General features: G+C 49.9%; 3 protein-coding genes across 4 annotated transcripts in view; 1 reads left to right on the plus strand and 2 right to left on the minus strand.

Moving 5' to 3' along the window:
* Positions 1-6,161, minus strand: part of LOC149340336 (putative glycerol-3-phosphate dehydrogenase, mitochondrial) — a 51,086-nt gene extending 44,925 nt beyond the window's left edge. The window contains exon 1 of the mRNA XM_089549104.1: positions 5,389-6,161. The gene's annotated coding sequence lies outside the window, so the exon portion shown is untranslated. The remainder of the gene's footprint in view (positions 1-5,388) is intronic.
* Positions 6,162-6,301: 140 nt separating this feature from the next.
* On the minus strand, positions 6,302-8,168 carry LOC149340339 (uncharacterized). The gene has a single exon (XM_089549107.1). It carries the CDS (start codon positions 7,457-7,459, stop codon positions 7,076-7,078), a length of 384 nt encoding a protein of 127 aa, XP_089405233.1. The 5' UTR covers positions 7,460-8,168; the 3' UTR covers positions 6,302-7,075.
* A 7,547-nt stretch (positions 8,169-15,715) lies between these two features.
* LOC149340340 (uncharacterized) overlaps positions 15,716-24,774 on the plus strand; it is a 99,998-nt gene continuing 90,939 nt past the window's right edge. The window contains exon 1 of one of the 2 annotated variants that reach the window (XM_089549111.1): positions 15,716-15,815. In XM_089549111.1, coding sequence (XP_089405237.1) covers positions 15,780-15,815 — 36 coding nt within the window. In that variant the 5' untranslated portion in view covers positions 15,716-15,779. The remainder of the gene's footprint in view (positions 15,816-24,774) is intronic. The other variant, XM_089549112.1, reaches the window with a different exon arrangement.

A 24,774-nucleotide genomic window follows, 5' to 3' on the forward strand; every position in this document is an offset into this window, starting at 1 on the left:
ACCGCAGTTACGATACGAAGCTGAGGTCACTATTGCTCATACCTGGAGTGCGGATTCATGCTGTGTTTGTATCAGCAGCTCACCTTCTGCTGCATTTGCTCAGCTCACTGAGCAGTCGAGAGGGTGAGTGTTAAGGGCATTCAAAGGCAGCATATAGACTTATTTGCCTGTTTCGGGCGATATCGTCTCGCGCTTACACTATCGCGAAAATTCCATTTCGCTCATTCATCGATTGAATGCACGGATCGCGATGTCTTGTGCACTGTATGGTCTGAGCATTGTTTCATGCTTAGTGAACATTATTAGTCTATTGGTGTTTAACGTCCCAAAGCGACTCAGACTACGAGGGGTGCCGTAGTGGAGGGCTCCGGAAATTCGACCACCTGGGGTTCTTTAACGTGCACTGACATCGCACAGAACACGGGCCTCTAGAATTTAGCCTCCATCGAAATTCGACCGCCGCGGCCAGGATCGCAACCGCAGGTGAGCAGCCGAGCGCCACAACACTGAGCCACCGCGGCGGATAATGAACATTATTGACATGGCAGTGCCAGAATACAACTGGCCTAAAATAACAAAATCGCATGAAGGCGAAATAGCCGCGCCTTTGCACGGTTTTTGGGAAGAGCGCTGTTTCGCAGCAGCTCACTGCGTGTCTTCTGCGAAATCTACTCAGCTATCCTTTTCGCGTCCCTCTGGACATCCGAAGCATCATGCACACTCATCTATGGAAGCATGAGATTTCTTTCATTCCGCGCGTGCAATGGCTACTTACTTCCCCTTGTGAAATCATTGCTTCGTAACGCAACATCCGCTGCCTCAACAAAAGGCAGCCCGTTTCGAATCGAGCGTTATGTCAGTGCGCATGCGCAATACTCTCCCCGCGTGTCACCACTGTATAGTATTGCTTATCATTGTTATCAGTTCCTTCAAAGAAGTGAAACGGCTTCCCATGTCTACTTTCCCTCCTCGAGAGTTTCGTTTAACTGAAACACTGCTATGATTTATAGCTTTATGCAACGATTAAGCCTTACGACTTTTCCGCGTCTCTTTCTGTACAGTACTTCGCAATGATTGATCGTTTGAACTTGTCTCAACACATCCGCTCTTATTGAATGGAGAAATGCGCGACGCATTGCGAGATTATCTGCTCTTCTGAGCAACCACTCTGCTTATCTTAGCTATGAGACGTCCCGTGACTGCTGCCTTTATCGCTTCCAGTGACGTCCACGCCGCACTGGCTATCGAGGTTTGGCACTTCGATATTATCCGTGTGTGTACACCTTTTTAGCTTATCTCTAAGCGCCCCACCGAATGGCACAGAGACCATTCGAACGAGTTGAACTTTCTCACGAGGTCTCAGCCCTACATCGGTAGATAGCGGCAGGTGGTGTTTGTTCTGTTTGTCGGCCACCCGCCAAGCATGAACTCGTGACACTTGACGACCGCGGCTACATGCGTGGACGTTGGCACCGGCACCGAAATGTCAAGAACGTAGCAGCGTACTCCCCTCCCGATTTCTTCTTCCTTCGCGCCTGCCTCCGCTTATCTTGGTGCTGCAGGGAGATACATATTATGTAAGAGCGAGAAATGGTGTCACCGCTTACCTCATGCCAACAAAAGAAGGCTTAGCATTGACTGTGAGCGCTGCAATCTTAAGAAGTCAGTATTAGCGAGAAGTGAGAACATTGAGGCGCGTGCGTTTCACGTGGAAAGAAGAAAGATTAAACGACCTTGCAACACATTTTGACGAATCTGCGAAACTCTCTGGGCATGAAAGAGCGCCCGCCTCATGTAGTTCCTCTCGCAAGGTCCTCCCAAAGAGTCTTCTATCAGCGGGGTTGCAAGTGCTAACAGTTATCATTCACACTCTTGTAAGACAGCGCTAAGAGAGAAAGAAAACGGGTGAAAAAAAATAAAACGCTAGAAACACAAACGACACCTTTTGCCTCTTTGTGAAGGATGCGCATGTACCGATTTACCCAGCAGACTGCTTTGCTGTTGTCCTACACAAGTTGCGAATCTTTCCTTTTGCAGCCATGGTTGTACATTCTACATTTCCTGGTGTAGATGGAAACGGTGCCTTAACACTCGCACATTAACTTGCTGACTAGAATGTTGTCGCAAAGGGAGGGGAGGGAGCGAATGGGAAGCTGTAGAGTGGCTGCTTGCCAGTTTTCTTCCTGGAGAGGGTGATCATTTCGGCTCTTTCTTTAGTTTTTGCCATTCGAAGCAACAACTTTCTTCCGGAGCGGGTAATTTCATGTCCATGCAGTTGCATGTATCTTACATCACGCCATTTTCCCCAGATTTCTATTGAGCCTTGCAACTCGACGCGTTCGTATGGCTTTCTTCGCGGCTCTGACTCTATTGTGGTTTACTAGTAAGGTTGTGAAAAGGGAAAATTTGCGTGTTAACACGCTCATTTTATGCCAACAATAACAACACGCGAAAGACTGATCGTCGCAGTTTCCAACAGAATTTATGTAGTCGTACAGTGCCGACTGAGCTTAGGGTTGAGCTGAAATGATGCTAGTTCACTAGCACATAGAAACTGACAGTCTTATCGTTCTCGTAATGGCTGCACCGTTTTTTTTTTTTTTTTTGAGGAACAACCTCAGCATCGGTGTACGAAGCGATGGCAAGCCTTTTGCACTCGCCTCTCTGATGGCCGTCTTTCAGTGGCGGAGTAGTAGCCACGGGAACAGTAACTGTAGATGAATAGCCACTTTGTATGAATTCACTTTGTATGAACAGTCACTTTAGATGAAGCTCGCTCAGTCCTCTGCCCAGTACTCGCCCAGCGAGCGGCTGCAAGATCGAACCGACTCCCGAAATAGGTGGACCGACCACCAGTTTTAGGTCCAATTAAAATGTTTTCATCATCATCATCACCTAATGTGCGACGTCATTCGACGATAAAGCGAGCGGCGCAATAAAAAAAATATGGTCGATCTGTGTTAGCTCAAATGTGAATTATGTGAGCTAGCACAGTTTTCACTTCGGGCCTGGTATTTAGATCCAGTGTTCAAGGATGGCAGCTGTTCGGATGGGGATGATGGGTTAACGTCCATATAGCGGACACTTATAGCGGACACTCCCCGCATTTAGCCGCATTTAGCTGCGTGTATGCGCACACGCACCACGTGCTCTGGTGGTAACATGAGCATCCCAGCTTCTTCATCGTACTCGGAGGACGAGTTGACTCCAGCGGCGAAGAGTACGGACGCCGCTTGCACACTGCATGGCTTCTACTATGACGTGGCCTGGCGATATATATATATATATATATATATATATATATATATATAAACCTGTCCAGGTGTGCGTGTGCGCATACACGCAGCTAAATGCGGCTAAATGCGGGGAGTGTCCGCTATAAGTGCTAGCGCGCTAGAGACTCTTTGATTCCTGACACTATCAAAGCCAGCTTATCCAGCCCCGACAATCACATTAAATTCCAAGAGAGGACAGACTGCCATTCACCTTCGTGTTTCAATCTCGGGAATGAAAGCAAGCAATGGAAGTTGGCTGTTTTATCAGGAGTCAGTAGCTTCGCTGGGTGCCAGCTGCCGGACCGGAATTTACTCGATAGGCATTTACAGCTGTATTGCAACCATAGTTGCATAGTAGCATTGCTGTCGTGTAAGAAGAATAGTCGTCGAATAAGCCTAAGCTATAACGGGCATCTGGGCTTGTGCTTGACGTACTTCTTTGATTAGGCGCAGGGGTGGGGGGTGCTGCTGTACTACTAGAGCTGTTTCTTAGCCAGGCAGACTTCTAGGCCTGGAACTAGTTTGTTTTTTTTTTGCACCCGTCTCACGTGGATGGTCCGCACCACAACAATGCTAAAGCAGTTGTTCGCTAAAACAATGTCAAGCAGTGCTAAAACAATGTCAGTTAGAGTCACTAGAAATATGAAGAACATAGCAGAAATTGAAACTTTTTTTTCTGATAATGAATGATAAAGTCAAAATTAATAAACAACACTATGTTACACATCCCCTGAAGCGTTGCCTACGGAAAAATCACAGTAAGGTATTACAACCTATTATTACACGTACTGATGTCTATCGCTACTCATTTTTTCCCGATGCTGTAGAAATTTGGAATCAACTACCAAGTGACGTTGTGGACCAAACAGATGTAGACAAATTTGTGATAGGTGTGAACACGTTCCTGGAAGATTGCTGTGCAAATCTGTAATTCTGTGTATTTGAGTGTTTCTTAGCGAAGAGAATTGCACTTGTATCTTGTATGCCCCTGTAATGACACTCATACAGAGGGTTAACAGTATGACTAAATAAACACCTCAGTCTACACTCGGAAGTCCGCTTTACTGCCCAAAGGGCTCCGTCGCCACGCACACCGGTGATCACATTCGGCTCCCCCTTCGGCCCAGCTCCGTCATCGCCCCCGCACACCCGGCTAGCTCCAGTCACGGGGCAACACTGCCCTCGTTGCTGTCCAGCACCTCACATCTTTGTTGTCCCGCGGAAGAACGGAAACCATGGCATTAAAACTTGCGAATTCCTAGTGAAACAAACCCTCAAGTTTTGTTTTCCTCCTCGCACTGACAGAAATGCGCTAGGTGCCCTGAGTTTGCACCTGCTCGCGCTTCACGCAGATCCACTCCTGCCCTGGAGATTAAGGAAATATGCGACTGCAGTTTCATCACAAAATAGCATGCAAATTTATAGCCGTCGAAGTTGGTTGGTTGGTTTATGGGGTTTAACGTCCCAAAGCAACTAAGGCTATGAGAGACGCCGTAGTGGAGGGCTCCGGAAATTTCGACCACCTGGGGTTCTTTAACGTGCACTGACATCGCACAGTACACGGGCCTCTAGAATTTCTCCTCCAAAGAAATTCAGCCGCCGCGGCCGGGATCGAACCCGCGTCTTTCGGGTCAGCAGCCGAGCACCATAACCGCTGAGCCACCGCGGCGGCAGCCGTCGAAGTGGATAGGCGTGTAGAGAAGACGTACCTAACTGTCACGTTACTTCGACGGACAATGCGGGAAATATGGCAGACGAAACGAACACGATTTGGCGATATTTGCGGTTGAAATGAAGACAAAGATATTTACTTGGCCAGAGCATGATTCATAGATCAGATGACATGTCGTCTAGAATGACTGACTGCAAGACTGTAAACGTAGTCGGTCAACAGAGTCTGATTGTAGGATGTAGTGATCAGGTTGTGAAATCAATTACGGGAGCCAAGGCGTGCGCAGGGCCGAGGCAATTCGAGTTGAATTTGACATTTATTTTTCTTTCAGAAATCGGAAATAATTGAAGATCACGAGAAAAACCTCCTCTGACATATATAACCTGGACTGAGCTTGATGGTGAATGCTGGTGACGATGAGTTAATATAAAAAAAGCTCACCTAAGCTCGTGAGAAATCTTCTCATCGGAATAAAATGCGAAGCCTACTCAGTCACAAAAAAGGATTGTGCGCGCGCTCTGTTCTTTCATCCTCCTAGGCACGGTGATATGCCGCGAATCTCGGTACATTGAAATCGGCTCGAAGGGGCAGCAGATAACATCATTGGGTGACGCTATACCACGTGCCACGAGGACGGAGTGCAGCGTGATAGAAACGGCGTAGAGTCAAGGTGAAACGCCGCCCCGTATTTTCGCTCTGAGGAGCGCAATAATTTCCCCCGCTCCTACACGGCACGGCCGGCTTTCGTCTTTACCTTTCTTACACCTGAACAAATAATGCGATACTGCGCCTCGGAAAAAAAGTACAGTGTACGAAAGACGCTGCACCTGAGGATTGGGTCTAATTTAGGGCGGTCACATTTTGCTGGCAGTGAAACAAGAAGGCCTCTCCAGCAGCAAAGAAATCGAAACACCTTTCTCGTTACCGGATTTCTCAATACGTTCATTTCTTAGTGCTTTCGATGATTAGCCGCAAACTACGACTAATTGCCCTTGCTAACGGAAAAAACAGAGCAAGAACCAAAGTGCGTATTACCTGAGCTGTATCGAAAATCAGAGCAAGAACCAAAGTGCGTATTACCTGATCTATATTAACAAAGAGCTTCAACCTCCTACGACGCTAGAAAAGGAAGAGAGCGGTGTCGTTTACTTCGGTCTGGTCGTTTTAGCATTTTGTGGTTGTTTTTGAAGACTTGAAGATTCGATTTCAAATTTTTCTTCCCGCCCTTCAGACAAAAACACGCACAAAAAAAGTAAAATGCTGAAATGATGGAAGGAAGCGTTGGCTTTGCATTAAGGGGTTGCAAGCAGTTGCAGCACATGGCCGACCGCATGCACAAAACAATAACCAAATCTGACTGACTCATTATTTTTATTACATAGCATAAACGATGGATAGCAAAGAGTAACTTCGTAAAAGTGTATCAAAGGCTATACAGCTGCATTCAGAACTCGGTGTTCAAAACTTTGGTCTCCTCTTTTCCACAGACAGTACCTTCTCATTCAGAAGCCAGCATGCTAGGAATTGCGATCTACTTGTGTACAGTCACGTATATAGTCAATAGACATGAAAGTCGGCATGTAAGTAACATGTAATAGACATGCAAGTAACAAAGGACTTTTCGCGCACGCAAAAATCACACTATGTACAATATGCTGGCAAAGTAAGCAGTGATGTTCCATTCGAAAAACTTCTTGTATTTCAGGGAACTTTAAGAATCGAAATTTTCTCACTTTTTCCAAATTGGCGGAGGTTCCAAGCTGCCGCGGAGACGAATTGTTCGAAATATGGTTTTTTGAGGTATGATGGTGAGAATTATTGGTTACGGCGTGAGATATCACTGAAAGTCAGCACGACAAAATAAAAACACAGTTCAAGCGCAGTCAGATCACTTCAAGGCTCCACATTGATGCAAATACGTGCAGGGACAGGTCCCTGGGGAAGATGTCATGGCGGGGCAGGCACGGTTAACGCCGGTAAAACACGTGACGTGGGCAGTTCGTCGTGGGTGAAGCTTGAAATGACGGAAGTAGCTGAAAAGCAAGCTACAGCACGGCATGCGGCGAATCGTCCCGTGTCTATGTACACTTCATATTCACAAAGCGCGCAGGCAGGATGCGCGCGATCATCACGACTCTTGTTCCTCGATGGATGTCTGCGACTTGCTCTTGGGCTCGGCCGGCTTGAGCTTCTGCAGAGCGGCGTGCAACGACGACCAGGAGATCTTTCCCAGGCTGCTCCTTCTGCGCGGGCGCGGCTCTTCGCTGTCGATGGCCCTGAGGTCAGGAAGGCACTCGGACATGCCGCGGCTTCGCCTTCGCTCTAGAATCCTCTTCGCCTCTTCTGGTGTGATCACCTGGCTCGGCGAGCTCGAGTACGAGACGCTGTTGTTGCGGCTGCTGTTGCGGGATTTGTTCGTTCCCGGACTGGTACTGCAGACGGAGTTTTTACGGCTGTTGGGTCCAGAGTATATATCGTAGTCCTGTTTCACGACTGGCATCATGAACGCCATGGCTAACGGAATCGAAAGCACTAACGTCCCTTGTTCGTCGTCTGTAGGTCCGCGGGTGGTTTCGCAAAGCTTACGTTGAAGAGGCGGGCTTGAGTGGCTGGGAAGCGAAACTCTGGACCTCAGGTCTTCCGACGGCAGTCTTCTTTCAGAAACTGCGGACTAGTAGCAGACAAGGCTTGAACAGCAATCCAGCGAGCCGCAGTGAATTCCAGACGACAATGAATCCTTCCGATCCTCTCGGCCACTAGTATCGCAGTAACGGACGCAATAGTTGGCACTGTGTCCCGAGACAGTGAAGAGATATGCTCCTGATGTCCGCTCCAGCTCTCTATCAAGTTCACACTATCGGCGCGTGGGCTGGCGATCGAAGCACGTGATAGCCGTGTAGGACACGTCCGACGCCGCTGCGTAGATAGAGATACTGAATAGCACGCGCTCGGAGGCGGAATAACAAGCGCCAGTTGTGACTGCGTATCGACTTTCTGCGTCGCCCCGACGGCTCGGAGGCTGGGTAGAGACGCATACGAGGAGCGGCGCCGGCCGCTTCCTTTTTATACTCAATCGCCGCACTCTCCTCCCTTGATTGGCGCTCGGCTGGCCAGCCGTAGAAGAAGACCCCACCCCTCACTCAAAGGCGCACTTGCCATCCATGTATGACGAGCCGGTTCACGCAAGCCTGCCAGCAGACGACCGCCGATAAGAACAACTGTCTGTCTGCGCGCCTGCACGTTGACGCGAGAATCGCGCTCGTCACCCTCCTTTTATCTTGCAAATTCAGCGGTGCCCGATGCGCCCAGTATAGCATCGAACCCCTCAACTTCGTTACAACCGACAAGGCTCAGCGTAAAGGCGAACTTTACTCTCCTCCCTCGTTCCCCTCTCACTCAACTCTCTCCTCAGTCGTTGTACTCTCTCGACGCGGAGCGCTTTGTTGCTTCTTCTTTGAAATAGTGACAGGTATACACTTATAAAGATCCGTGTTTTTCCTTCCTTCTTGCGCGTGTACGTCGAAAGGCGAATGCTGCAATCGTCCATCGGCATTAAGTGCGCCCCGTGCGCCAGCCAGACATAAACACTACGCTCTGCGTAACCTTCGAAGCGCTTTGCTTTTGTATTTTCGCGATAAGCGCTACGCAAGTCAGGGCAAGTCCGTAATAGAGTCACGGGTGTGTCGTGTCAACAGTAGGCTCGATGACACTGTCTGTCGGGGTTTTATCCACGATAGTGGCTCACGATGCCGGCAATAGAGACTCTAGGGGAATGAGCAGCTTTTCATAGTATTTGCGCTCCAGATGCTTCCTGCGTAATATTCTCTTAGTGAATGCTGTTGTAACAGAACGTGTTATCGTATCCCAAGCCTTTTTGGTTTTCAATAAACGTTTTCATCATCATCATTAGGTGTGGTTGTGAGGCAAGCAGGCCACAACATTCGGCAGTGTTGCTTCTGCGTTCTAGAACAGTTCGTTGCGCATTAGTGTCATTTTCTTCTCAGTTTATTTTCGTGCTGAACAATCATCTTTTAACTAGCTCGACAATGAATGAATGTCGACGACAGCCTCTGGTTCTAAAATCTACCGCGTGAGAAACGTGGCGCATTGCAATGAAAGAACTTCACTTAATTTCTTTGCGCACCTCACTTCAGGCGGTTCTTTGGAACCTTTTCTGTTCCGCCGGCTTTATATTCACTTTTTACTCTGAAGTGTAGCTTATACGGCTCAAGACATAGCCTGCGTCGGTAAGTGATGAACTAATGTTTCTAAACTGTTTTCACTTTATAACTTTCTGCAATTATCTGGCGGGGTTAGGGATAAAACGTCTCCGGAAGAGCATCGCCGTGAAAAACGGCCCCGGATAAAATTTCCCCGGAAAAAATTACCCCGAAAGAAACATCCCCAGGGAAAACGTGCACATTCTCGAAGTAGGAAAAAATGTCTCCAAACGGATGCCACCAAACGCCCCGTACGTAACACCCTATGATTTTACCATCCGCCTCGCATGCGGGTGATGGGGGTCGATCCCCAATGCGGCCGAGTACTCACCTGTTTTATAATGGGCAAGAGCTTTGCCCTGGCCTGATGCTATAGTACATGACTGCTTTGGCACATGATATGATTCCGGTACCTACAGGTGGGTAAACAGGGCTAAAACAGAGCAACTTTCCGTGAACGCCCTCAACTTATCCGCCTGCGATATGGAACGTCCAGTCGGTCACTCATGATGCCAACACCGTGCAACATTGTGCGCTACAGCGATGCTACCCATCGGCATGCAGTGACTGAACAGCGAACGGGTTCCGGGCGTTGATCTCGCGCTTGGCTGCCATCAAGTACCCTGGACTGTGCAGCAATCAGTGTCACATTCACTTTTGAAATTTTTAGAGGGCACTGGTCTTATGGAACAGTGGTACAGTGTTATGCCCGGTATGCCCTCCAGCCTAAATGAATTAAAGCGTGGACTCTCGTCAGGCGTAGACACGGCAACGGCGACAGCAAGCCTCCTCTGAAAGCAGCCAGCGCAGCTGTGCCAGACAGTTGCCAAGGCCAGCCGTAAGTGACCTTCCCGAGAGGATATGTGCGTCAACTGGGTCTAGTCACCATGCTTGACCGCGGCGTCCGTCGTCAAAGAAGCAGTTTCCGGCGAGCGGTTTCCTCACCGCGTGGCCTTGCGCGTCGCCCGGGGCTTTACCTTTGTAGTCTTGCACTTATGAACAAGTGTAGGCCATACGTGCGACCACTTGCAGACCGTCGGAGCGTCACTCGCGGACCTTCCTGTATCGGCGTGACATCGCTGGAATCCTCCTCACCCTCACGCTCAACACGTGACGGGGCATGTTCCTTAATGAGAGAGTGTGTGATGAGTGCCAAAGTGAACTTTTCAGGACGCCTTCTTCGGAAGGCCCGGCCTCTTTCCAGGGATTTCAGAGAACGAAAACCTTATAAAACTCGGCATCGAGTACGGCCGAGGAGCTGCCTCTCACCGAGACTCCCTTGTGCTAAGACGTTGCCTTTTCTCTCAGCTGCTCTTTGCTTGTACAGAATGCAAATATGTGCATAAAGTATTCAGTGTCTTTCTCGTAACCACGTCTGCGATCTTCCACTTCCCTTCTCCGACCCGACCACGCTACCCTGAATCCCAACAGCAGCCACAATTCAGGCGGAGTAATTGCCAACAGGCCATTTTAAGTCTAATCGCGCCTTTACGTTCACACTACCACCACCACCACCACCACTCACCTTTGGGCGTCCATAAAAAAAATGGTGGTGGCGGAAAGGGAGTAGCCGAGGGCAATTGCGTCCCTGGATCATTGGGCGCTTCAGCGAAGTCATCGGTGGAAGTGCTTAGTGGTGCAACTTTTCTTGGCATTACTTGCACTAAATGGCCGTAGTGTGATCTAGTACTGCAAAATAATTAATGCTTACATCTATGCTCTAAGTCAAGGAATAGTCCAATAAAGAGGGCAACTTTTGTCAAGTAGCTACCCAAAGAATTCATTCTTTCGGTAATTTTTTACTTGGGGACCTTTTGCCTGGTGGGCACTTCCTCAGGGAACTTTTTTTTTCGGGAACGTTTTTTCCGGGAACGTATCTTCCGGAGCATTTTTTTTCTGCACCCTACCTGGCACCCTGTGTGAGGAGGAGGGCAAGGCGAGAGTGGGGGAGGTGACGGTGGTACTCGTTAAAGGCGATTATACATGTTTGCCTAGTGCTGTACCTGACGCCCAGGGCACCTTGCGAAGACTATACGATGGCGAGGTCACGGATGAGAACCCAATCCCGCCGATATCTGCCACAAATCCACCCTAAGCTGCAGCCTCCAAAGCAGTGTGGACATTTTATATGGATTAATAACTTTGTTCTTCTGTGCTTGAAGCCATGAACGGCGTGACGAACAAACTCCCGCAATTACAATATCTGCAATTGCGACGCGTGTAGCAGGGCTTCTACTTCGTGACGAGACCGGTCTACCCGTCTGGCTCAGCAGAGAATATGTGTCATTGTTCTGAAAGCTCTAGTAGTAGTAGGAGTAGCAGAAGACCTTTATTCGGCCATAATTTACAGGCCGAGCATGTCGACCGCCTGGGCGACCAGAAGTCGCTGTTCTTCCACCCCTTCAGCGCCAAGCCAGTCGAGCCAGGTGGTGATGGATAAAGAAAGTGGGGGTAGGAACCCGACTGCTGAGCAGCCGGGCAATAGAAAAGGCAATGGGCCAGATCCGCATAGATACAGGGGCAGGTGGGACAGGAAGGGTCCGATCGATAGCGATAGAGAAAGAGGCGAGACGGGGTGATGACTGGATTCATTTGGATGTGCCGAAGAAGGCGAGCCTCCGGCACCGTGAGTGATGGATGAGGGGGAGGGGAAAGGCGTTTGTCGAGGCGGAGCTCGAGGTAGACTTCTTTTATGGTGCGGCGAAGGGTGAGACTCCCACCGTCCTCCGAGGGCTTGGGCCAGGGGATCAACGGTGCCCGGAAAAGTGTGTCGCGGGCGAGCTGATGGGCCAGCTCATTGCCGTCAATCCCTGAATGTCCAGGGACCCAGCGGAGGAAAACGATGGAACGCTGCAATGCGAGGACCGCTCGTTCGACCTCCTGTTGGAGAGAAGGGGTTAGGGTGCGTTTCTGTATGTGGTGTATAGCGGCTTGTGGGTCTGAATAGACCGTGTACTCTTGAAGAGAGGAAAGGATGGCAAATGACTGGAGGGCATGCGCAATGGCAAGGACCTCGAGGGATAATTTAATGCATCCGGAGGGCGTAGATACGGCCCGCTGGTGTGGGTTTCAGGAGCGGGGAGGTAGGGATGGTACAGGGCGTAGCCGCAGGAACCTCGAGGAGCCATGAAGGAGGCATCCGTGTAGGCTACACCCTGGGTATCAAAGAGAGAGGAATGGTGCTGCGCGGCCGCATGACGACGGCCGGCGTGCAGGACGGGGAAAGGTTGGTCGGGAGGGGGAGGATACGACGATTGGGAGCCTGGGTGGGAATAGGAGAGGTAAACGGGGAGATTGGGATGGGCGAGAAACCCGCTTGAGCCAGTAACTACTGACCCTGACGGGAAAGGGAAAGCCAGGCAAGCTGCGAGTCACGATGCAGAGTGGAGTGAGAAGAGAACGGAGAGGATGGAAGAGGCCTGTGGCAAAGATCTTAGCAGTTGAGATAGTGATAGGGAGGTTGAGAGCTGCCTTGTAGAGGCCGATAAGGGCAGTCTCGAGCAGTAACATTGGTCTCGAGCGCGTTAAGTTGAGTGTGATTGAAGGAAACGTAGGGTGCAAAGTACAAGGCCTTGTTGAGGGCTAGCGCGTGGGCAACTCGGCACGCATGAGCCTCGTGGAGACCTGAGCGCCGAGTGACCACGCGCCGCAGAAGGAGAGTTACCGAGTGGCAGGTGGTGGCAGCGTGGTGGAGGGCTTGCACGTTCTTGGCCGCATGCAAAGGAAAGCCAAGAACTTTGCACTGCGGGACGACAGGAAGGGGAGAGCCAGAAAGGTGGAGAGAGACGAAGTGGTTGTGTGAGCGCTGGTATGGGGAATGGTTGAGAAGGAGAAGCTCGGATTTTTCAGGAGCAGGAGAGAGGCCAGCGGTGGTGAGAAAGGAGTTGATCAGATCTAGGCCACATTGCAGGGGGTCCTGTACATTACCGGGAGATCCAGACGAACACCAGTCATCGGCGTAAAATACATGTATATGATGCAGGTCGGGAATTTCAGCTAGCTGGGAGGCGAGAGGGGCCATAGCAAGATTGAAAAGAGTAGGAGAGAGAACAGCACCTTGAGGAGTGCCACGGGTGAGGTGGTGGGGGTCGGACAGATGGGTGTCTACTCGAAAGCGAGCCACACGTTTAGAGAGGAATGAGCTGATATAACAGGAGTCACAGCCTAGGGAGGTGAGTTGGGAAAGGACGTGGTCGCGGCAAACACCGTCGAAGGTCTTGCGAACATCGACGGTCACAACTGCGTGAACTTGAGTGGGGGTAGGTGAGAGAAAGGTGTGTTGGAGAATCAGAACGATGTCCTGCGCAGATGCGGCGTCGGAAGCCGATGAGAGAAGGGGGGAAAAACTCCCTCGCCTCGAGAAAATTAGAGAGGCGAGTTAGGCCATTCGCTCAAGGGTCTTACCAACACACGATGTCAGGGAGATTGGGAGGAGGTTAGAGAGAGAGGGAGGTTTGCCCGGCTTTGGAGGGAGGAGGTCCAGGAGCTCGGCAGGCAGCCGCTGTCCCAGGCCTCATTGTACGTTTGAAGGAAGAATTCTTTGGCGCAGTCAATAAGGTTGCGAAGTTTGGTGTATGTAATGGCATCCTCACCGGAAGCCGAGCGTGTAGCATTAGCAGCCAGAGCCGATTCGAGCTCTCGGAGAGTGAAGGAGTCGTCCAGATCGGGGTTAGGTCCGCGAGTACATCGGATAGGAGGGTGCCAGAGGGGGCGGGAGGTAGGGAGAGGCGAGCTGATCAAAAACTTCGGAGGGAGTCCCCTGAGTGAGGGCTTTAGCTAGAGTGGGAGCAAGGGCAGGCTTAGTGCCAAGGAGAGATTTGAAGAGAGACATGTGCATCGCGAGTGCAATGCAGAGTCAAGATGGTCACAAAGAGCACTCCAACGAGAGTGCTCGAGTGAGGCGCAGTGGGCGACGATCTCGGCCCGCAGAGCAGTGATCCGGAAGGAAAGTTGGGCATTGTGGGGTTGGGAGCGAAAGGAGCGTTGAAGACGTTTACGGCGACCCCATAAACGGAGAAAGTGAGGATCTGGGTCTGGGAATGGGTGACGAGAGCGAACGCGACGGCGACTGGACGTGAGCGCTGCAGTGATGCGCGACGTCCAGTCGTCGTAGGATTGAAAGGATTCGCAGGCGAGGTTAGCGCGGAAGGCCTGCAGTCAGTGTGAGTGACCGGATGACATCGAGGGATGTAAGAAAGAGAGGTGCTAATATGGACGAGAAAATGGTCACTGAGCAGAGTTTCGGCTGTCACCTGCCAGTGAAAGGAAAGTGAACCCCGAGAGAAAGTGAGGTGAGAAAGTGAGTGGTTCAGCTAGAGATATCGGTTCTCCAGATTCTTACCACCCTCCAATTACAATCCAAACAATTGGAATCCTTCACTTCTACGCTCCACTCCCTGCATAAGTCACTGCCCCCGGCCAAAAAAAAAAAAGGAACGCATACCCTCACGAGCCTCTACCTCTGCACTACCATAATGGCGTTTGGCGAGGACCTCGAGATTGTGCAGTGGAAAAGCACGAGTAATATAAAGACTAACAAAAGCGAGCGTGAACGAAGAGACATCTCTTCATATATGAGCACATGCTCTCAAATCTCCTGAGCACGCATTTTTGGCGGGGGTAAGGGATCAGGTAGAGACTATTCCCATTAACTATTCCGTTCTGCGTACTTATAGTGGCAATTCGAGATAAATGCAGCATCGTCAGGTTTATGTGGAGACAAGAGCTCGCATGGAATATGGAACGAAATGTTTTCTTCCTGAAGTAGAAATACCTGCATCAGCATGCTATATGTATCATCGTACAACGATGAACTTGCATTGTTATGTTATTTAAGTAAGAGACACACATCAGCGCATGTCCAAATACAGTTCTCTTTGGGGAAGCACGGCGAAGTCCACGGCGAAGCACCCATCAAACATTCCGCGTGCCATCCGAGGTGAGCAACCCTTGGAGTCGATTCAGTCTGCAATGATTTAATTGATAGCCGTTTGTTTGTCATGTCGCCCTGCGCTGACCGGGGTGATACACGGATTCCATTTCAGTTACGTACGCTTCATCTTGATTCTTTTTGCCCGTCGTCATTAGCTGAAGCCGAGCCTCGCCCCGGGCACTCCGGGATCTGGGATGATAGGAATCGTGTAGAATCAAAGGAAAAAAGCCGTTTTATACCAGCGGTCGCGCCCTTTGTTTCCAAACCGAGTGCCATGCAGTCTGCCACTTCAGTACACTTCTGCAGATGCTTATATGTCTTTCGGCAGCTGTAGACGTACTTAGCTGCTGCGCATAACCGCCCTGCAGGTGGTTAACAAGTGCCCCGCGGTGCTTCCCTCCTCCAGCCCCCCTCGGACCGACGCACGGCGCTATCGGTCGCGTGACCCCGCACCCGCTGTTCGACGGTGGGCGTCGTGCGAGTAGCGGCCCTGCGTCTCCGCTGTTTGTTTTCGTGTCCGGTGGGTTGCGCAACGCGATACCGCGGCATGCTGGCGCTGTCAGCGAGGGGGGCACCCGCGTCTGTGTGCGAGGGTGCGCGTCCTCGGGTCGCTCCCGTCGTTTAAAGGGTTGGTAGGCCTTGGCCGAACTGCGCAGCGGCTGTCAAAGACCGCGTCAAGGATGCGCCCAGAGCAGCTAATGGCCGCGGCAGCTTTTGTGAGTGTCAGCGAGCGACTGAGTGAGGGAGCGGGAGAGTTTTTGAGAGCGTAGGTCTTTGTGTGTGTTTACATGCAGGACTGCAGGCTAGGAAATGATGATTTTACTAGGTTGCAGACCACTCATATTGTTTTCAGTGCTCTAAACATTAGTGTACACGCCTCTTACGGCAACGACAGAAATTCGACGAACAGAGGTGCACGTATCGCTGCTTTCCTTGCCTTTTCTGTGCTACAAAAACCATTATGAAAGAAGTGTGCAACGCAAACTCGCCCAAAACTGAACTATTTTGTGCAGTCCTCGCGTTCAACGCTGTCAAAAGTTGCCATTTAAATGTGACAGTTAAACCATTTTTGCAAATATAAAGGCGCCATGGAGATAGCTACATGAAGTCTGTTTCTGCTGCGCCACTCGTTGTCTGTACGCAGTTAATCTTTGGGATACGTTTTGGCGAGGACAGTGCTTATTGCGTTATGAATATTTTCTTCAGGCCGTTGTCATGTTTAGGATAAGGAGAAATAAAGAAAGGACGGACTGAAGTCCAGGTTGCGGTCTCATAGCAGATGCATCACTGGTCACTGCAAGACCATGACGACTTTCAATAGCGATAAGGAAGATAGTCCTGTGTACACTGCCATCCCCCTTTTATTTTTTCCCTGATGCGACCATTTGGCGTCGCCCCACTTGTGTCCAGAAAGCCGTAAATTCTGAAAATAAAAATAAAACATTGTTCGCTCTCGCGTGAGGAAACAGGTTAAGCGAATCTGGCTGCGCTGCATGCGTTCTGTTGCTCACGCCAGTCTACGCACCTTCGACTGTTGCACCGGAAAATTGTTATTTTTTTATTTCAGGTTCTTACGGCGAGGGCTATTATTAGGAGCTCACCCAGGGTCGTGTTACTGTAGCCTGTTGTAGTTGTAGTGCAGCCCTCCGCCAAGCCAAAGTAAGAGAGAGAGAGAGAGAGAGAAGGAAGAAGTAGAAGAGAAGCAAGAAGAAGAAGACAGAAAGAAGAGGAGAACGAGGGGGGGGGGGGCAAATTTATGCACGCCGTCATGACGCGTGAAATGAAAAAAAAAATATTCCTGACTAAACAAGGCTGCGGCTTAGTTAAACCACGGCGCCACTAGCCAAATGTTTCAACTAAGCCGCAGCCGAAATTAGCCAGTTTTTTTACACGCAAACGAGTGCATCATGTGAACTGGAGAAAAACATAGTGCTCAAAGCTGGACATTACGTGCTTCACCTTTGGTTGCTGGCAACTCTATGCGCTACGGTGGGCGCGCTCTGCCCGGCAGCTCCGCGTGCTGCTCCACCGCGGTCTGTTTGTTTTCATGCCGCCACTTGTCGGGTTCGAAACGCGATATCCTGCGGCTGTCAGGCGACCGCCAGGCCGACGCGGATCGCCCTTGTCTATGTGTGTATGTCTGTGTGTGTATGTGTGTGTGTGTGTGTTTGAGTGTGCTGAACGGTCAGTACCGTTATCGAAAGGGCTAAGTGGCCTTCGCGCAACAGTGCTTGAGGCGAGCCCTGCTATCTTGCATATCCACAGCTTCTCGGTCACGCACAACATTGATGCGCTTGAAGATGTTGTACCCCCCCCCCAAAAAAAAAAAAAAGAAGAAAGAAGAAAGGAAAGGAGAAATGAGGTAAACATGCGGTGCGCGCAAAATTACAAACTCAGCGGACAGCACTGACCGGCCTTGGACTTTCCCAGCACTCGTGGGTGAATCCTGGCAGGCTAAGAAAACAAGTTGTCGCTCCGGAGGAGTGCGGATACGAGACGAACCGACTGCCGCTAACGATTTGTTGGTGTTTTCGATCGGTCGAAGGGAACGCTTGTCTTCGGGACGACGTCCAGGTAACGCCGTTGGCCTTGTGGCGACCGACCGCAGCCGCGCTGGAGCCACGATTCCCAAGATTCCTTTGCGGGGGATTCCTTCGTGGAAAGGCGTTCGGTTCTTGTGCAGCAGCCTCTGGTCTTCGTACCGACAGTGCCAGCCTGATATGCCACCCGTCCGCGCACGAAAACTGACTGTATTGACGAGCCGTGCTGCGATCGCCCAGTGGGGACGATAACAAAATGATTTTGCCTTGCAGCAGTCGCATACTGTGGGAAATTGATGCATAGTTTTTTTCGAAATGTTGTTGTCGGCCTCATAACAACAAAAATGAAAAATCATCCTCTTCGTCATAGTCATCAGCACCGCGCCTGCATTGAACTACATTTTCTGGCTCACGCTCTGACCGAATGTCTACTGCGTGAAAAAGTTTTCCCATTAGCATTAGCCGGAGCGTGCGACCACGGGATATCTCAGCGGTGCGAAATTGACTATACGGTCCCCACAGTTGCGCGTGGAAAGGCACCTTTATTCCATGATGCCAGAAACAGAATAGAAGGCGGTCGCACTATCTTAAACACTTTTCAAATCTGTGCACGCATACACGCTTCGTAGTTTGTACGAATTCCCAAGACCGATTACGTGACGTACGTTCGTATGAACTTCACAGATCTACCACTTGCATTTTGTAGCGAGAGCTACATTACCCGCCGCCTCGCCGTTTCGCTGTGGTCTTGCAGCGCCACTTGTGCGCATGCGCGAGGAGCCGAGTGACGTCACAACTGCCGGCTCCGCGCGCCGACGCTGTTCTCCTTCGACCGAGAGAGAGACTGCGTACCTCTCGCTACGTATATGCTGGCATAGCTGAGCTACGCCACTGCCAATTTTTTAGGTATTCCTGCTTACCATCGCATGTCGTTTTGCGCCAGCTCTAATATTCTAAAATTTGTTGCTTTGTTCTTAGCCACTCGTACCTTTGTTGTCAGTTTTGCTTATAACTCGGCGGACAAAATGGCAAATGCGTTATTTGGCAGGGCGGCTCGTATAGTCCAACTGGCGTTGACGTAAGAGTTGGCTCATGCAACATTCATCACAAATACTTCATCTCCTATCACCGACGTGCTGTGAAAAACTGACATGAGAGCAGCCGCACTGAGTTACATACAACATGCTCCAAATATAACTGGCACCACGTCCGATTATAGCGTGCTATCAAAGGACAACTCTGCTGATAGTAATTATTCAATGCTGTGTGTTTCTAAATATATGCTGACGAGGCGACGTGTTAGAATAATGCGCTTCTTCAAGCGAATTGTTTTAATACAAAATAGCAAAATATGAACATTCATCATCATCATCATCAGCCTTATTACGCCCACTGCAGGGCGAAGGCCTCTCCCATGTCTCTCCAATTAACCCTCTCTTTCGCCAGTTGCGGCCACCGTATTCCTGCAAAATTCTTAATCTCATCCGCCCACCTAATTTTCTGCTGCCCCCTGCTACGCTTGCCTTCTCTTGGAATCCACTCCGTTGACCGGCGTTTATCTTGCCTTCGCATTACATGCCCTGCCCAAGCCCATTTCTTCCTCTTGATTTCGACTAGAATGTCATTAACCGCGTTTGTTCCCTCACCCACTCCACCCTCTCCCGGTCTCTTCACGTTACACCTATAATTTTTCTTTCCATAGCTCGCTGCGTTGTCCTTAACTTAAGCTGAACTCTCTTAGTTAGCCTCCACGTTTCTGAACAATATGAAATACGAACATTACAAGTAAACAATGACAGCTCTGCGAAGGATTTGTATTTGTACCAAGTCATTTTGTACTCTTTTTTTTATTACATTCATGGCTGCAGAAGATACTACAATAACAAACGTGCAACGGCGCGATGCGGCGAGGTCCGCAAAGCCTGTACCTTTTCCTTGCTTTAAGCTTTGGTGAGCTACCCGCTGAGCTACCCGCCGCGGTCAGTGCACGTTAAAGAACCCCAGGTGGTCGAAATTTCCGGAGCCCTCCGCTACGGCGTCTCTCATAGCCTTAGTCGCTAAACCAAACCTTTGGTGCTCAAAGTGCAGAAAAGTCTCCCGGCAGATTCTTAGGAGCGGTGACGTAAAAGCATCCCAAGGATCCCAATATGTAGCGAACCAGACATTCGTAATATGCGATGAAGACAAAGCTAGACGGCTATTCGGAGAGACACATTCTTCTCAAGTGCCTTAGCTAACATCTATTTGCAACCTGCTCTTTATTTGAGAACGTGGTGACGTCTTTCGTCGGAAAAGTTGCGACGACCACGACAAAAAATACACGAACGTGGCCTCGGGATCATAGCGTTTCCATGACAACCGCTATACTCGTCGGAAGTACGTAACGTATGGCGTAATAATCTCCCCGTTCTCTTATCCTTTTTCGAGGACGGCCGTGATGCTCTAAGGGCTCTCATTACGGGTCAACGGATCAGCTAAGTGCTGTAGTGCCACAGGTGCTACTCCTTTCGGGTCACCTAAGTTGGTCACGTACTACGACACACTGCTGCAATACGCGACACTACAGGTTAGGTTTGGTGCCCGCCCGCTGCAGCCACGTACAACGTGAACACAGAACGAACTGGTATTTCGATGTGACTGAAATAAAGCCCTGTTGGTTGAGTTAATGCACAGCCCTCCTTTTTACAGCATCGCTTGGTTTGGTTTATTGGGTTAACGTCCCAACGTCCCAAGTTTAACGTCCCAAAGCTACTCTGGCTATGAGGGACGCAGCAGTGAAGGGCTCCGTAAATTTCGACCACCTGGGGTTCTTTAACGTGCGCTGACATCGCACAGTACACGGGCCTAGAATTTCGCCTCCATCGAAATTCGGCCGCCACGGCCGGGATCGAACCCGCGTCCTTCGGGCCAGCAGCCGAGTGCCGTAACCACTGAGCCACCACGGCGGGGCACAGCCTCTCTCATAACACTCGAGTAACTCTGTGGCGTAAATATGTATTTTAGAACAGATTTTAAAAGAGACGACATCCACATTTCTGAGTTGTATATATGTTTAACCGTGCTCCAAAGCGCCCACTGTCGAACGGTCGTCAGAGGAGAAGCGCACTTGTTATCAAATGCGATAATGGAGTGCCCCCACACATGACCAACTGTTACTTGACACCTCTCATCACCTTCCCCAAAATTGCATTATCTGCTTCGGAGAGGTGGCTCGCACCGCTGACAAAACAGTACCAGTAGTTTTTACTGCCGCTCCTAATCAAGCACGTGCTGGGAGAGAGGAGGTAAAATATGGGTAGATCTCCGGTCTAGGCGTTGAAGATAAAATTTTCTCTCCCTGTCGTCCTGTCAACAAGGGCCAACGGGGCAACGGACGGTGAACTGTAAAGTGCATCGTTTGCCACTACGGGCGCTCGAGACATCAGTTTGATCACACGGCCACTTTTGTTAGTTAGCAGCAGTTCACCGCCCTTGCCGACGTTTCTGCCTACTGCCCGAGGGCGGCTTATAATTGCTTCATGGGCGTTAGGCTGTTTGCTGTTCATCGACCACGTTTGAAGTTGTCTAATTTTCTCCCCAAAAAGTGGTGTCCGTGGTTCTTTCTCTTTTTTTCGTGTAAGCTGGCGGAACGTTATTTCCACAATTAGGGCAGAGTGATACAGAGTACGAAAGTGTTGCAAAAATTGCCTTGCACCACATTGGTCAGATATTTACCGTGTGAAGCCATGCGTTAAAAAGCAGACACTTTGCAGGTGTAATAAGGACATACCATCGTGGCAAGTTAGGGAGGGGCTGCGCAAGTGAAATCAGTTTGTGTAAATGCGTCGGTCGTTGCCAGAAGGACAGTTTCGAGAAGGATAGTCTGGGAGGAGAGTCGTGGGAAAGCAATAAGCTGAAGTATTTTCTCGCGTAACCGCTAAATTGCGCGCCTCGTGGTCCCTTAGTGGTGATTGCTTTGAGTCAACTCAGTGTTCGGCATCGTCGGGGTCAGCCAAGATCCCATGCCCTACGTGACAAGTTTGTGACCGGGCGGTCAATCGAGCGAGTTGCATCATGCCAGCAGAAGATGAGAGGAGCTCGGACGAGTGCAGCGACCGCGATAAGGCGCGATTTCACCGCCATGGTTGTTCCGAGGCACGTACTGTTTGCACTGTGGGTGCGTTTGGATCGTGGCACTTGGAGGAATGACGAAAGCTGAGTCGCTGAACTTTTAGAATTACATACTTATGTTATTCATTTTTACCACGAAAGGCGAAAACTTAAGATTGAAATAATTTTAGTCGACCCGCCGCGGTGGCTTAGCGGTTACGGCGCTCGGCTGCTGGCCCGAAAGACGCGGGTTCGATCCCGGCCGCGGCGGCTGAATTTCTTGAAGGCGAAAATCTAGAGGCCCGTGTGCTGTGCGATGTCAGTGCACGTTAAAGAACCCCAGGTGGTCGAAATTTCCGGAGCCCTTCACTACGGCGTCTCTCATAGCCTCAGTTGCTTTGGGACGTTAAACCCCAATAAACCAAACCAAACCCAACCAAATAATTTTAGTCCTTATAAAGCTGAAGTTCACTCGCGAAGTTCGCGAACTTCGCAGCTCGTCCTTCTTGATCTCTTTGTTGGCGGTCTCTTTCATCGCTTACGCTATCGCGAGTACCAGTTTTGCCGCTATCTCTGTTAAGGTCAACAGCATACTTAATGTCAACAGCATGCTCATTCATTTTTAATGCGATAGCCGTAGGGGTATCGTTCAGCGGCGAACCCGGCGTAATCGCGGGTTTGTGCGGAAAAGCCGGATTAGTCGAGAAGATCGTGACGTCACACGTAGAGCTGTAGAATGAAAAGTGATTTAAACATTAGAAACTGATGATTAGAAAGTGCCAACGTAACTCAAACGTCCTTAGGATATGTAAGTATATGTAGTGAATGAACTGTGCTGGAAGGAAAATTTGGGTAATTAGTCGGGAAAAAACTTTGACCATTGGGTTGCGAGTTACAGCCGTTACCCCTAAGCCACAGAGGCACTTTTTTCTCCTTTATTGCATGGAAGTACAACAACACTGACAGCCTTCTTTCTAGCCTTACTTAACGAGGTCGCATCCCGCGAACCCGTCATACATCGCCACACTAGCATCCTGCTGCCACTCTGCTCGCACATCAAAATTCCGAGAGACACATGCATCGAGGCACCCAGAAAGTAGGTCGATCTTGCGTGTCATATACGCCCTGCACCAAAGCGGGGCGATCCATCATGCGGATCGTCCATAGGCTAAACGGGCCCTTTAGCGTAAAAAGATCACATGGAACCTCAGAACCTTCCATTGTAGTCGTAAATCTTATAGTAAAGGACGTGATCTCAATTTTCTCTTTGAGAGTCTGTTAAAGAATGTCCGAAAGAAACACATCATCACGACAAAACACAAAGCAATGGTCAGCAGTCTCTGGCTGCTGACACAGGCAGCAGTTCACTGACCATGGCATAAACAACCCTTTAGTACGACGCCACGTTTAAAAAAAAAAGTCTTTGAGGCCGCACATCCGTTGAGCCCGCTTTAACATACTGTTGTCTAGAAAGGCGAGGTAAGGCTGCCAATACATAGGTACAGGAAATAACATTTCAATCAGAACTTTTATCACCTCTTTTCTAGAGAGTCTGTACTAAGAAGAGTGAAGAGTTGGGCTTGTTGGTTTACGATCACATTGGGAACAGCGCTAACACAGGACGGAGCAAGAACACAACACAGGCGCTGTGTTGTGTTCTTGCTCCATCCTGTTTTGGCGCTGTTCCCAATATGATAGTCTGTACTAGCATACTGAATAAAAACGTACAGTGAGGTAACGGGATGTGTCGGCAACTTCCTTCAGAAAACCCCACACAGGCTCCTAACGTCTGCGACCAGCGGGCGCAAACAAAGTAAGCATATAGGCACTTCATCAGTTGTTTAACACAACTACTAGGAAGGGATGTCTTGGTGTTTCAAAAAGAAAAACCTCGAAACAGGCTGATAGATAAACAAGTTCTCAAGACCAGCTCCACAAGACTCCGGAGGGCGAAAAAAATTGTCTCGACGCACAGGCTCCCACTGAGAGCGCCACAAAAAAGTCACAGAAATTCTATGCCTCGCCTGTGCTTTTTTCCTTGCAGATTGCAAGGCTTGCATGACGTAGGTGAGCTTTCAAACCAAGAAGATATTGCATACTTGTGCTCGTGCAAAGACAGACAGATCCAGACAGCACAAAGGTTTATGGGGTTTAACGTCCCAAAGCAACTCAGGCTATGAGGGACGCCGTCCGGAAATTTCGACCACCTGGGGTTCTTTAACGTGCAATGACATCGCACAGTACACGGGCCTCTAGAATTTCGCCTTCATCGAAATTCAACCACCGCGGCCGGGATCGAACCCGCGTCTTTCGGGTCAGCAGCCGAACACCATAACCATCTAGCCGTTGTCGACTCGCTCACAGTTTACATGCAAAAACAGCGGGGGTAAGCGAACCTAAGAAGCCAGTGAGGAATCGTTACGGAGAAGACGTAAACGTGATTCAAACACTGGGAATGGTTTGTTTGCGAAACGTGCAATGCCCTTTCGCAAATCCAACCGACGCGTGTCAGTGCTTCCTTATAGAGCGGGACGAGCGACCTGGAAATGACGTTGTTTTCCAGCATTCGCTAAAAGGATCGCGTTCCCGCTATTGCCTCTCTGGGAGGTTTACTAACTCGAGACTGCTGTGAACCCTTGGAAAGGAAGTTTTCATCCTGCCGGCTTTCGGTGAAGACCTTGCTCTATAGGTTTGGTTTATGGTGGTTTAACGTCCCAAAGCGACTGAGGCTATGAGGGGCGCCGTAGTGAGGAGCTCCGGATAATTTCGACCACCTGGGGTTCTTTAACGTGCACTGACATCGCACAGTACACGGGCCTCTAGAATTTCGCCTCCATCGAAATTCGACCGCCGCGGGCGGGATCAAACCCGCGTCTTTTGGGTCAGCAGCCGAGCACCACAACCACTCAGCCACCGCGGCGGCTCTTGCTAAATAGTTGTTTGAAACCTCAGCCAATGACTCTGTAGTTGTTAAGTTTAGTCATGAAAACAATAATAATAACAAAAATCATATAGTTATCTGTGGCTGAACATCGTCAGAGTTGAA

Source organism: Amblyomma mixtum, chromosome 6, assembly GCF_055824585.1.
Source record: "Amblyomma mixtum isolate Tamu chromosome 6, ASM5582458v1, whole genome shotgun sequence".
Lineage (NCBI taxonomy): Eukaryota > Metazoa > Arthropoda > Arachnida > Ixodida > Ixodidae > Amblyomma > Amblyomma mixtum.